Source organism: Electrona antarctica, assembly GCF_951216825.1.
Source record: "Electrona antarctica genome assembly, chromosome: 4".
Lineage (NCBI taxonomy): Eukaryota > Metazoa > Chordata > Actinopteri > Myctophiformes > Myctophidae > Electrona > Electrona antarctica.
Window position 1 is genome coordinate 31,370,815 of NC_136809.1, and position 14,248 is coordinate 31,385,062.

A 14,248-nucleotide genomic window follows, 5' to 3' on the forward strand; every position below is an offset into this window, starting at 1 on the left:
ACCCCCACCACCCACTCCACTGTTTACATTGAGACATAGGCCCCATCAACACCCCCACCACCCACTCCACTGTTTACATTGAGACATAGGCCCCCTCAACACCCCCACCACCCACTCCACTGTTTACATTGAGACATAGGCCCCATCAACACCCCCACCAACCACTCCACTGTTTACATTGAGACATAGGCCCCCTCAACACCCCCACCACCCACTCCACTGTTTACATTGAGACATAGGCCCCCTCAACACCCCCAGCACCCACTCCACTGTTTACATTGACACATAGGCCCCCTCAACACCCCCACCACCCACTTCACTGTTTACATTGAGACACACCCTGAGACACACCCTGCATTAAAACCTATTTATTAAAAAGATACTGTAACCTATTGAACTATCAATGTCCCACATCACATACTGTACAATTCTTCATGTCATTCTATAATTAATTATTATTATAATAATAATTATTATAATTATTATTAATAATAATAATCATCATAATAATAATAATAATAATAATAAATGTCTGTCTTGGTTAAATTGTCTCCTCAGGTCCACAGCCTGGACCATATGGGGCATCACAATATCCTGTACATCCTGGTGAGCATTATAAACCCTACCCCTCAACGCCTATATTTCAATTGATCAAAGACCCGCCCTGCAGCACTGTTTAATGCAATTTATTTGTGCGTGTTCTAAGTATTTTTGAGTGGTGTAAACCACTCCTACAACTGGCTTTTGTGTTGAGTGGTGTAAACCACTCCTACAACTGGCTTTTGTGTGCAGAAAAAAATGAGCATGGTTGCTATGTTCAAAATAATTTCTGACGTAATTAAATCACACCCGGGTGAACTGGATGACCGTAGCAACCATGGTCATTTTTTCTGCACAAAAACAGCCAGTTGTGAAATCACATCCGGGTGTGATTTCATTACGTCAGACATTACGTCAGACCACAGCTGATCATGCTATATAAAACCTTACACCACTCAGTTCACACGGGTGTGATTTTTGTTGAATAACTGATGAAAAAGTAGTAAAAGTCAACAGTAGGCCTATGTATATCCATAAATTAAGCAAGCAGCACGCTAGCAGACAATACACTAGTTCTGTCTTTCAATCATTTTATTATTTTTATTATTATTATTATTATATTTTCACAATCTCATACACAGATACGCCGGCTACTTTCTAATGTTTTGATAATTTGTGCGACAGATGTATGCATATGACGGCATAGAGTTTCATGTGACGAGCATATAGTGCATTTAAGAAGAAGATGATCTGGTAATATAACTGTGAAAATAATAATAATAAAATGATTGAAAGAAAGAACTAGTGTATTGTCTGCTAGCGTGCTGCTTGCTTATTTTATGGATACATACTGTTGACTTTTACTACTTTGTCATCAGTAATTCAACAAAAAATACACGCACAAATAAATTCCATTAGACAGTGCTGCAGGGCAGGTCTTTACGCAACCGCTGCGGCATTAGACATAGGCCCCCTCAACACCCCCACCACCCACTCCACTGTTTACATTGAGACATAGGCCCCCTCAACACCCCCACCACCCACTCCACTGTTTACATTGAGACATAGGCCCCCTCAACACCCCCACCACCCACTCCACTGTTTACATTGAGACATAGGCCCCCTCAACACCCCACCACCCACTCCACTGTTTACATTGAGACATAGGCCCCCTCAACACCCCCACCACCCACTCCACTGTTTACATTGAGACATAGGCCCCCTCAACACCCCCACCACCCACTCCACTGTTTACATTGAGACATAGGCCCCCTCAACACCCCCACCACCCACTCCACTGTTTACATTGAGACATAGGCCCCCTCAACACCCCCACCACCCACTCCACTGTTTACATTGAGACATAGCCCCCCTCAACACCCCCATCACCCACTCCACTGTTTACATTGAGACATAGGCCCCCTCAACACCCCCATCACCCACTCCACTGTTTACATTGAGACATAGGCCCCCTCAACACCCCCACCACCCACTCCACTGTTTACATTGAGACATAGGCCCCCTCAACACCCCCACCACCCACTCCACTGTTTGCATTGAGACATAGGCCCCCTCAACACCCCCACCACCCACTCCACTGTTTACATTGAGACATAGGCCCCCGCAACACCCCCACCACCCACTCCACTGTTTACATTGAGATATAGGCCCCCTCAACACCCCCATCACCCACTCCACTGTTTACATTGAGATATAGGCCACCTCAACACACCCACCACCCACTCCACTGTTTACATTGAGATATAGGAATGTCACATCTGTAATTCTGGATTTCACACCATTGGAGAGTGTCATCAGCCAAAGTAGAGATGTGTAAAAAATAATGAGTCACATAACGTTATGTCCTAATGAATCCAGCTGGTGCATTGATTTTAAGCGATGTATGGTAGACAGTGGTGGACAGTAGTACTGAAACCCAGTAGGCTACTTGAGCCAAAGTATAGATACTCCCGGTCAAATATTACTCAACATGTGAAAGTTGCTCTGTCAAATTAGTTATGAGTTAAAATACTGAAGTACTTGCTTTAAAACCTACTTGCGTATTGAAAAGTACAATACATGGCTACCTGCTTTTAAAAATGATAGTATTCACAAGTACAATTTACAAAGTACATTTTCTTTTTACTATAATTAATTTGCTGTATGAAATTCTTGACATCTCCCAAATATAAAAGAAATATCAATAAAAGAGCCAATCTACTAGCTCACAACGCGTCACATCGCGATGTATTGAGTGCTTTCACTATATTAGAAATAGGGCTTATAAGTGGTAAATTCATAATGCCTACTTTTACACTCCCTAGAAATGTAGTGGAATTAAAAGAATTTGTCTTTGAAATGTTGTGGAGTGAAAGTCTTTACGTATCCAAAAATACAAAAGTAAAACACAGATACTAAGAATGTTATTTAAAAACAGTACAAACTAAATGTACTTTGTTACTGTCCACCACTGACGGTAGTAGTAACTAGTGTGTCCTTGTTCCTACAGCAGCAGTCTCTGTAGTTACACAGGTTGTGGTGATACAGCCACACCTGAATGATGTTCCCGGACAGGTGAAGTGTCCCCACTGTCAGGCCAGTGTCGTCACCAGGACCTCCCATAAAAGTGGCCTGCTCACCTGGCTGATCTGTGGCGTAGTTGGAATCCTTCTGTGAGTGTAGTAGTCCCCTCAAAAATAACTCTCACACAAAGACACATGCCCCCGTACAGAGGCACATACAGTACATGCACGCACGTACGCATGTATTGAGTTGTGCTTGAATTGTACTGTAATTCTGCAAACTGTTAATAAATATTTCAATCAATCAATCAAAAAATGCACGCACGCACGCTCACACACATATACAGTATATTGCTTAGTCTATTACCTTTTTTGCTATCTAATCTTGTCTTCTGCCTTTCTTAAACCAAAGCAAACAATGTTCTTTTTGTTTATTTTAGATGCTGGCCTTGCTGTTTGATCCCATTCTGTGTTGACGCTTGCAAGGATGTGGAACATGCCTGTCCTCAATGCAACACCGTCATACACATCTATAAACGAATGTATGTATAATAAAAATGTATAAACTATCCCTGTTGTTTAACTTTAACACATTGCAGTGGCCCAAGACACACTTGGAGGTGTGCCAAAGCTCACACAGACCATGTCTGTAAGGATGTTGTCCAAAAACAGGTTTCACAAAATTACAACTTTCTTTAATCCACTGTCTGCATCTATCACAAACTTATCATACAATCTTTTTTTATGTTTAAAAAATAGTGAAACTAGTAGGTTTATTAAGCTCACAATGCGCCACGATGCTATTGTCACAAAATGGTGTGCGTGTGCACACATGCGGGGGCTTACAGCTTTTGTCAAAATTGTAAGGGGAAAGGTTGGGAACTGACATACCCAACTATGCTCAAACATTGCCCAATTACATTTTTTGTAATATTTTTTAATAAAATGTTGTATCTGACAGTGTGCGGAACCTTTTCTTTGTTTTTCAAAGATACTCTTTTTATAATCAGTAGTCTCTGCGGTTGAATTGAGCAGCTTGTGTACAGTGAGTGTGCACCTGTCCTGATCGGGTACTTTCCATGAGGCAATGTTAAAAGTTTGTACATGCACGCACGCACGGTCGCACACACGCACGCACACACACACACACACACACACACACTGTACATTACTGTAACTGATTGTAAAGTTTTTTATGGTTTGTTAGTTTTTCTCTGACCACTGTAACTGCTATTCAAATCAACATCCTCAAACAAGAGAATGATTAACCAAACAACAGAGCATTTTTGCACTTCAGTGATTTCAGTAATATACCTCCTGTAAAAAAGGGAAAGAAATACATTTATCAACATTACATAAAATTATATTATTGTCCAAAACTGCTGAAAGGGAAGCTTTGTTCATATTTTTGCATACATACAGTATGTACAACATACAGTAATGATGACACGTTGGCTCTATTTGTTTCCAAGCATCACTCAGCTTTGTCACGCCCTCCTTCCCATTGAGCTACAGTATACTATTACTGTAAAGGTGACTCTGGAGTCTCCACCAAGCAGACTACCTCAGACTGCACCAGACTTTTCATCTCTGTCAGTGATTCTGAAACGGGAACAGCAGGACTGTTCCAAACTATCTTCAGAAAGTAAGTATAATCTTAATTATATTTCAGTCTTTATTTGTTGGGATAAAATAGGGACAGACAAGGCTGAGAAAAGAGATGATAAGGCAAGGGAAGAAGCATGGGAAAATATCTAAGTAATAATTTAAATCATTTCACCACCTTTAACACCTGGTAGTGGTAGCTAATAGTATTAAGTATACTCAAGTGTTAATGCATTTGAAAATGGAGCAGTAAATGTATAGTCGATTATACAATGAATTGGATAATCGACAATTTTACACTATCTTTTTGTTGTTGCCTCTTTTCCAAGAACCTCATAATGAAATGTAATATGAACAAAGAGTCTGTAACAATATTGTTATGTGCGGGAGTGTATATGTGTGTACATTTGATACATATGCACCTGCACCCACAAGTGAATATGTGAATGTGTGGAAATAATGAATGTAATATGTGTGAATCTCTCTCAGTTTTATTTACTTGCTGTGTAAATTGACAATCTTGAATGAGTTCAATGCTACCCAGAGAACAAGTGAGTTTGTGTTTGTGCTGTGTGTGAGTCTTTGGCGCGATTCATACTCCTATTTTAGAGCCGAATAAAAGTCGGTTCGGCTCTGTAGAGCCTACAATGTGACGTCATTTGAGGTTCGGGGGGGCGGGTACCGTCCTAAAGTCGGCGCTTCGGTGCTACTGAAAATTTCTGACGAGCCGAAATCATTTCGGCACTACAGCGCCGAAACAGCGGTAAAATAGGAGTATGAATCGGCCCTTTGTCTGTACTGTATGTTTGCGTAGCAGATTCTTCTCCCTCACAGTTTGCATGCATAGGGTGGTACAGCATATATGGCTGTCAATCTGCTACTGCAAACCTCTCACCCTAAATGGCGTGAGAGCTTTATCAATTTATGTGGTACACCCACATACACATACCTTGCAAGCTACATAACACCCACATAGTACAGTGTTATGTTTCATTTCCTCGTACAAACACAGCAGACCAGACCTTATCTTTTTTGCTTGACTTGATAGCTAATTTGACTTGATAGCTAATTTGACTTGATAGCTAACTTGATAGGCAACATAACATTCCTTTTGTCTCACTCTTTTCTTTTTAGTGGTGCAACCACTCCCTATGTGTGTGGCTGGCTGGGTAGCTTGGTGGGGCGGTTCCCTATGGTAATTAGGATGCTAATTAGGATATGTGGGGCGTCTACCTATGATTATTTGAATGAACTGGCACACCCCTTCAAGTTACGAGGATTTGGATTCATCATCATAAGAACATGCTTACGAACAATTCTGCCTACTTAAGAACGTTTCATGAATCTGACTGGACTTCTCTTAGGAATTCACTTAGGAAGAAATGTAAGAGGAAAAGTTAGGAACTCATTGGCGCATGAGGCCCATTGTGAACATGGGCCTCATGCGCCAACCGTTCTTAAGAAGTTCTTAAGAGGAAATTTGTTCTTAGACCCACTTAGGAAGTTTTTAAGAAGGTTTTGGGATCCCTCAATCTTTTCTTAGCTGTGATTTGTTCGTAGGTAAGAACAGAATCTACGCACACTGTGGAGTCATAACTCATGCCTCGTTTGGCCAAAATTCATGGCACTTGTTTCCACATGTTCCTTGACTCATGGGGAACACATCTGTCACTTTGACAAGTAAGCTCCGCCCTCAGATCTTCCGCCATTTTGAGCAGTTTGAAGAATGCTTATACCTGATTTTCTGCCTTGTTTTTTGAGCAATTTGCGTGAAACATTCTACACACAATGTATGGACCATTATCTGAAATTCCAGTTGAAGAGAACTTTGTACGTGAAAACATGAACAGCGAACACACTGTAATAATGGATAATGACATGCCCAAAACGAGGATACACATGATTGTTATTGTGCATATTGTTCTTATTGCGTATTGTCTTCTTTCTTAGTCCCGCCTTATCGCTGCTTGCAGCTATATTTTTATTTTGGTTTTGTACTCACAGTGTAATAACTTTGTATTTAGGGTTTCTTCCTGGAGGCTGAACCCTTTGACAGTCAAACGGGCCAATGATATAAACACTGATAGTGTGACGTATTACTATTGCACGCACACACGCACCTCCCCCTCTATATATTTTTGAGTGGTGCAAACCACTCCAACAACCAGCTTTGTCTGTATGTTTGTGTACCTGTGTACGTGCACAGGTGAGCATGGTTGCTATGGTTAGTGTGTGACGTCACTGACATAGCTGATCAGACTATATAAGACCTTGCACCACTCAGTTCACACGGGTCACGGGTGTGATTTTTTTTAAATACGACGAATACCGGACATCTCACCCCGGTGAGTTGTCTTCACTTTTTTACATGTCGGGGTGAGTTGTCTGTACTTTCCGCTGGGGCGAGTTGGGCGAGAAAGTACGGACAGCTCACCCCGGAAAGTGAAGACATCTCACCCCGGTGAGATGTCTTCACTTTCCGGGGTGAGCTGGGGTGAGGGGGGGGGGGGGTCGTTTGTGGATAATGTTTGCGCTTCAAAGGCAGAGTCTCACGGCTGTACAAAGTTGCTAATTAGACGCACAACGGACGCATGATCAATCAATCACAGTTCTAATAGGCCTATACTGATTGAATTACATCTGAATAGCAAAGCAATATCGATGATGATCTGGCTACTGCTAGTTACATTAGCATGTGAGAAAAGTGACAGCCATCTGGAGTAACCAAATTGAGAGGGGTTCAGTTCACATTTCTTCAGAAGTTTGCGCACACACACACACACACACACACACACACACACACACACACACACACACACAAGCCTTGAATTCATGGTGATCTTTTGTTGAACTGCTGTTTGAACTTTGTTTACAATGTTTCTATATTTAAATAAACTACATTACATTTGACCATACATTTGACTCTTGTGTTATATTCTTGTGAAATATTCAGTAAAGTATAGCGTGTGAGAACGTGTACGTCACCAAGAGGGGGCGGTGTCTGAAAAGCTTGGGACGGCCCTCTCGTGGGCATTAAATTCTAGCCCACATCACTCAGAATAGAGTGACGGTGGTATGTATTTGTAAATATTAAGCTCGTTCTTGGCGACAACATAGTGAACCAACACCAGGGTGGACAGAAAGAACGTCGGGCCCAAATACATTACAAGGACAAGGAAAATGTTGTGAACAAACACGGCTGTGCTTAGATACTTTGTTGAACATTATGTCTCTGCGCCCGTGCGCCGATCCAAGCCATTCTACGTCTTTTTGTAAACTTGTCAATCTGGGTTCCTTGATGCTGTCTCCATGCTGGAAAGCTGAACATCTAATTCCGTTTTCTGGCTCATTTCCTCAACGTGACCTGCTGTGGCACTTATTTACTGAGCAAGTCTGCACCATTGTGAGGTCAGTTTAAAAAAAGAACGTATACAAGCACACGGATAGTCGCTCAATGTAAACAAACCAGACAAGCCAGCAAGTATGGCGGCCGCTACCACGTGACACATATGTTGACGCACCCTCCAGGAGATTTTGGTACACCCTATAGCTCAAAGGCTACATATTCAGTCAGACTTTTGGTGAGTTGTCCTGACAACTCACCCCTAAACGTGAAGACATCTCACCCCGAAAGTGGCCAAAAGTGAAGACATCTCACCCCGGAAAGTGAAGACATCTCACCCCTGGAAAAGCAGGGGTGAGATGTCTTCACGTTTAGGGGTGAGTTGTCAGGACAACTCACCAAAAGTGGCAAAAGGGGTGAGTTGTCTTGTTACCAATACGACAACCTCTGTGGGCGGAGCTGCCTGCTACATACACACGTGTGAACTGAACGGCGCAGTTTGCTAGATTTTCAAACAGTAATTTCACACATTAGGCCTACCAGTTCACAGCAGAGCAGAGTCAGCAGACGTCCATTAGATTGTTTTTCGTTAGATTGGAACTAGGAAGCAAGTAGATGTTCACGTCGGGTCCTCAGGATTAATCAAGGAAACCACAAACCAGCCTTATACCTGCTCTGCTGCTCTTGCTGCTCTCAAGGAGACAGGAGTTCAGGTTGTCCGTTGTTTCTTTTATAACCACAGTGGCCGGGCTTTGATACAGAGTGTAGTGTCACAGTGTGCATTCTTGTTGGCTGTTGTAGTCAATATGTAGGTCCTAATACTTATACAAGGCTGTAAAGTCAAGGATTAGAAGTATATCGGTTGTGCTTGTGTCGCGCTGGAAGGCATGTTGCCATGGCTGGCTATTACAAGCGACTTGGGCTTGTTTTCATATAAGTAACTTGCAGGGGAGATGTGGTTGATTTGACCAATGGTTCATGTGAAGGGCCCTCAGATTAATATGTTGTTAAAAGGATTGGTGTTGTTGAAACGTTTTCATATATATTCAAGGCAATTTCTGTGACTTGTTTTCGTGGACCTAGCCGCTTGTTTCTTTAAACCTGGCAACGCCAGGTTTTGCTTTTGCTGAAACTCAATGCAGTTAGAAGGAACGGCATATTCATGTTGTAAATTGAGTTTGATCAGAGCAATAGAAAAGTGGAGAGTCTTCTGTCCAGAGCATGTGCCTAGGGCAGAGCTGTGTGCTTTGTGTCAATAAAGAACAGTTTCAATGTCAGGGTGCTTACAGTAGCTGGAGGAAATCAATAGCCTACAGTATATTGGCAAATTATTCATGCTATGATCTATCAATCTAATTGTTTCTGCTGTTAAACTATGATTTAATTGGATGATGAGATGAGCTGATTGTGACAATAGGGTTAATATAATTGGAGGAAATAAATAAATAATTTAAAAAAATCAGAAAAAACAGGTCTGATATGGTATGGATGCATGGATTATAGGCCTATACATGAATAAAATGGTGGCAGTATAAGTGCATAATGGTGCTTATCCGACATCTCAGAAATATTGGAAGTGTTAACTTCTAACATTTTTGTTACATTACAGACACCAATTTGTCATTTTGTAAACAAAAAGGGCAGAGCCATGGGCTGTCCTTTTATAAGGAGGGGGAGGGACTAGGACAAGTGGGTGGTCTTACACCGTCTCCACACCTTAGCGCAAAACGGTCTTAAGCTGCGCACTTCTTAAGCTCTGTGCAGCTTAAATTCCGAGTTTTTAGACAGCTGGTGGATGGAAAAGAAGCTCCACCTCCGCAGACTTTTTGCGCGGAGGAGAGCGTTTCCGGGAATCTGGCCGTCGCGCAAAAAGTCCGTGGAGGTGGAGCTTATTTTCCATCCACCTGCTGTCTAAAAACTCAGAATTTAAGCTGCGCGCAGCCGAGAACGTGCGCGGCTCTTTCCATAGTGTGGCAGCACCTTTAAAGGAGGAGGCGGAGGGACTGGATTAGGTGGGTGGTGCTAAGGTTAAACTCACGCATACCTAATGAACTGGTGGGTGTGTCCACATAAAACCATCATTTTAAGAAATACTGTACACTTAAAAAAAAAATGTATACCTCCTTATATAACAATAACACCTGATGATCATGTTTAAGAATTCATAAAACTGCCCCAGGCAAGATGCTATAAGGCCACTGCAGCAACCAAGAAGAACATTTACAAAAAGGTTTTCAAACCAAATGCAATAAGTTTGCTAAATACTAAACATAAAAAACACTGCCCGTTATTACTTGCGCAAGCAGAGCGCACAAGTACTGCGATCGGCTGGGTACATGTATGTATGTATGTCTGTCGGGGTATGTTGGTGTCCTCTCTTGTTTAAGACCGTAGCCCAATTAGGGACCAGCATCTCTGGCAACGTCATTATGTCGTCATTACAATATATCATATTCATAATATATCTTTATTTTTTTTAAAGCGGTGATGCCAATGGTGAGCGCACTTCATAGCGCACTCTGCTTGTGCACAAGTAGGCCATACATACATGGTCTACTTGTGTGCAAGGCCCAAATTGGCAGCTCAACAGAATGCATTTCTAGTTGTTGTCTGTAGTGTGCATGTTGTGTTTTACTGTTGTTATTCATTTATTGTGATCTGTTTTAACCAACCCATGAAGTCAAAGGAAGATTTCCACATGTTGGTCTTATCATGGCTTGTTGTGACTTGTGAGTAAGTCTCACATGGCTTTACCTATAATGAATAGTCATTATTAATAGGACCTTTGGAAGGGATCAGCATTTTTGCTGTAGTCGTCTCTCAATTCTATAGTCTTTACTCTCTCTGTCCTCCGTCCTCAGACTGACCTGCAGAATGGAAAAGGGAGATATCGCGGCACCTCCCTACCCTGGACCCCCTCTGAACCTCAATGACGCTGTCTATCCTCCCCCGCCTATGTACCCAGCAGGTGACTGACCAGAGACTTGCATGAGTGCCTTTTTTAAGGGACCAAGAAGAAGTCACGAAGTGACTTTGGTCACTTATTGTTTTTGTGTTTTTAAGGGACCAAGAAGTCACAAAGTGACTTTGATCACTTCTTCTACTCCTCCTTCTTCTTCCTCCAAAAATAGCAGTTCTGGCTGAACCGTGCAGTGAAACGCAGGAATCTGGTAGAGGCCCGGGCCATGCCAAACGGTGACTATGCGAAGCCCATGACCATTGGTCAAAGGGTGGCGCTATAGCACTCAATTGAAAATGCAAACTTTGAACGTGTATAGCTCATGAACCGTTTGACCGTTGGCAATGACACTTTGACACACATATGTGTCTCCTCATGCCGTAAAACTTTCGTGTTCTGACTTTTGACCTCTGACCTTTAGATCACCCACCATTTTGAATTATATGAAAAACAGTTCAAATGTATCTCCTCCCAGGATCTTTGATCAAAATGCACAAAAACGTCTACACGTGAACTTTGGACCTATACAGACAAAAAAAATCGTAGTACATTTTTTTTAAGTGAAAAGCCAATGAAAATTGCTGGTTTGTGAAAATTCTTCTTCTGCCCCTAATACATACATGCAGTGTCATATGCTTATGTCACTTTACAGTATGGTAGAGGGTCATGCCAAATAGTACTTAAAGCAGTCTTACTCCAATTGGCGGTGCTATAGCACTGAATTGAAAGTGCTGGTGTGTGTGTGTGTGTGTGTGTGTGTGTGTGTGTGTGTGTGTGTGTGTGTGTGTGTGTGTGTGTGTGTGTGTGTGTGTGTGTGTGTGTGTGTGTGTGTGTGTGTGTGTGTGTGTGTGTGTGTGTGTGTGTGTGTGTGTGTGTGTGTGTGTGTGTGTGCATAGAGAGATAGGAAGTGTGTGTGTGGTGGGTAATTACCACATAGCAGAAGTAGGAAGTGACATTATTAAAGGGTAAGACCACTTTTGTAGAGGTTTGGGTTGTGTAGTTACCTTGCCATGATGTAACTCCAAATGTGGACAAGAAATCAAAAATAATTTCTCCAGTGATTAGAAATTGATAATTCAAAATATGCTCCTCATTGACTTACATTGTACGCTGAAACAGCTCTCAAAGTCACTCTTTTAGTACGTAAACAAAGACAAACAAAGTTGTTTCAGACAATATAGAGCAACACCAAAACTCATGTGGTTTTATTTCTTCATAAAAATGGTAACTTCCTGTTGATTTTACTATATGAAGATCTGGATCCGGATCCATGGATCCAGTCCGGGTTTTCTTCTGAATAAAAATGGACAAATCAACAGGAAGTTACCATTTTTATGAAGAAATAAAACCACATGAGTTTTGGTGTTGCTCTATATTGTCTGAAACAACTTTGTTTGTGTTTGTTTACGTACTAAAAGAGTGACTTTGAGAGCTGTTTCAGCGTACAATGTAAGTCAATGAGGAGCATATTTTGAATTATCAATTTCTAATCACTGGAGAAATTATTTTTGATTTCTTGTCCACATTTGGAGTTACATCATGGCAAGGTAACTACACAACCCAAACCTCTACAAAAGTGGTCTTACCCTTTAAGGGACCAAGAAGTCACGAAGTGACTTTGGTCACTTATTGCTTTTGTTTATTTTTCTTCTCCTTCTTCTCCTCCTCCTTCCGCCAAAAATAGCTGTTCTGACTGAACCGTGCTGTCGGTTTTCGCGAAACGCGGTAGTCTGGTAGACTACACGTGAACTTTGGACCTATACGGACAAATAATCGTAGTACATTTCTTTTAAGTCAAAAAAATAAGTTTTTATGAGCCAATGAAAATTTGGCTTGGTAGCTACCTTGCATGGCTTCTGCCGCAATCGGTGTATGAATGTGTGTGTGAATGTAATGCACAATCTATGTAAAGCACCTTGGATAAAGGCGCTATATAAATGCACCATTTTGTCTGTCAGGCAGAAACAATGTCTACACACACACACACACACACACACTCACACTCAAGGAGACCTTTAAACTCCTGATCACATTTCTACAGTTATTCAGTTGTGATTTTAATGTTGTTAATGTGAAATCATTACAAAGATCCCAACTTGTTGATGTAGATCGGCTAGTTCATTGATTGAAGTATTTATTAACCGATTGGAGAATTACAGTACATTTCAATATTTATTAACCGATTGGAGAATTACAGTACATTTCAAGCACACCTCAATACAAGCATTACACTTGTTTACGACAGGGTCCACCTTGTTCAATTCATCAGAACATTTAGAGACGTACAAATATACACTTCTTTATACCAAAATCCTCCTAAAAGGAGGTATGATGGAGTTTATGAAGGTTTATGCCTGAGAGCAACTGCATGAGGAGCCACAGGGAGGGCGTTTCGACATCTGTAGGTGAGAAGGAGGAAGAGTTTGTGTTTTGCAATAGATGCAAACCTTGACAGGAAGCCAGTGCGGTTGTTTTCCGTGTGTGTGTGTGTGTTGGGGGGGGGGGGGGGGTGATGTGCTGACGAGTCTATTGGTGTGAGTTAGAACTGATGGTATAGCTGAATGTTGTCCTAGTAGGCGAGGCCTGAGCAACAAGTTGACCAATCAGACGTGCATCCTCCAATGACACTGTGTTTCCTGTCCTTTCATGTGCAGGTGGAGTGGAGTCCTTCTTAAACCAGTTACAGTCCTTCTTAGACCTGTCCTGTCATAGCACTGAAGTCGTCTGTCCTGCCATAGCACTGAGGACGTCTGTCCTGTTACACTGAGGAAGTCTGTCCTGTCACACTGAGTACGTCTGTCCTGTCATAGCACTGACGTCGTCTTCTTAGACTTCAGCACAACAACGCCAGGTAAGAAACATCATGGAATCAATCCAGACCCCGTTTACCATTTAGCAGTATTATTAAGGGACCAAGAAGTCACGCAGTGACTTTGGTCACTTATTGTTTTTGTGTTTATTTTTCTTCTCCTCCTTCTCCTTCTTCTTCTTCTCCTTCCGCCAAAAATTGCAGTTCTGACTGAACGGTGCAGTCGGTTTTCGTACACATATGTGTCTCCTCATGCCGAACAACTTTCGTGCTCTGACTTTTGATCTCTGAGCTTTAGATCACCCGTCATTTTGAATTAAATGAAAAACAGTTAAAAGGTATCTGCTCCCAGGATCTTTGATAAAAATGCACGAAAACTTCTACACTTGAACTTTGGACTTATACGGACAAATAATCGTAGCACATTTCGTTTAAGTGAAAAAATGGAAGTTTTTATGAGCCAATGAAAA

General features: G+C 41.7%; 2 protein-coding genes across 2 annotated transcripts in view; both read left to right on the forward strand.

Moving 5' to 3' along the window:
- LOC306921245 (uncharacterized protein) overlaps nt 1-4,020 on the forward strand; it is a 40,434-nt gene extending 36,414 nt beyond the window's left edge. The window contains exons 12-14 of the mRNA XM_079498356.1: nt 559-606; nt 3,050-3,212; nt 3,503-4,020. Coding sequence (XP_079354482.1) covers nt 559-606; nt 3,050-3,212; nt 3,503-3,614 — 323 coding nt within the window. The 3' untranslated portion in view covers nt 3,615-4,020. The remainder of the gene's footprint in view (nt 1-558; nt 607-3,049; nt 3,213-3,502) is intronic.
- Nucleotides 4,021-4,601: 581 nt separating this feature from the next.
- Nucleotides 4,602-14,248, forward strand: part of LOC306922625 (lipopolysaccharide-induced tumor necrosis factor-alpha factor homolog) — a 61,828-nt gene continuing 52,181 nt past the window's right edge. Inside the window, exons 1-2 of the mRNA XM_079500363.1 lie at nt 4,602-4,707; nt 10,872-10,978. Of these exons, the coding sequence (XP_079356489.1) occupies nt 10,885-10,978 (94 nt within the window). The 5' untranslated portion in view covers nt 4,602-4,707; nt 10,872-10,884. The remainder of the gene's footprint in view (nt 4,708-10,871; nt 10,979-14,248) is intronic.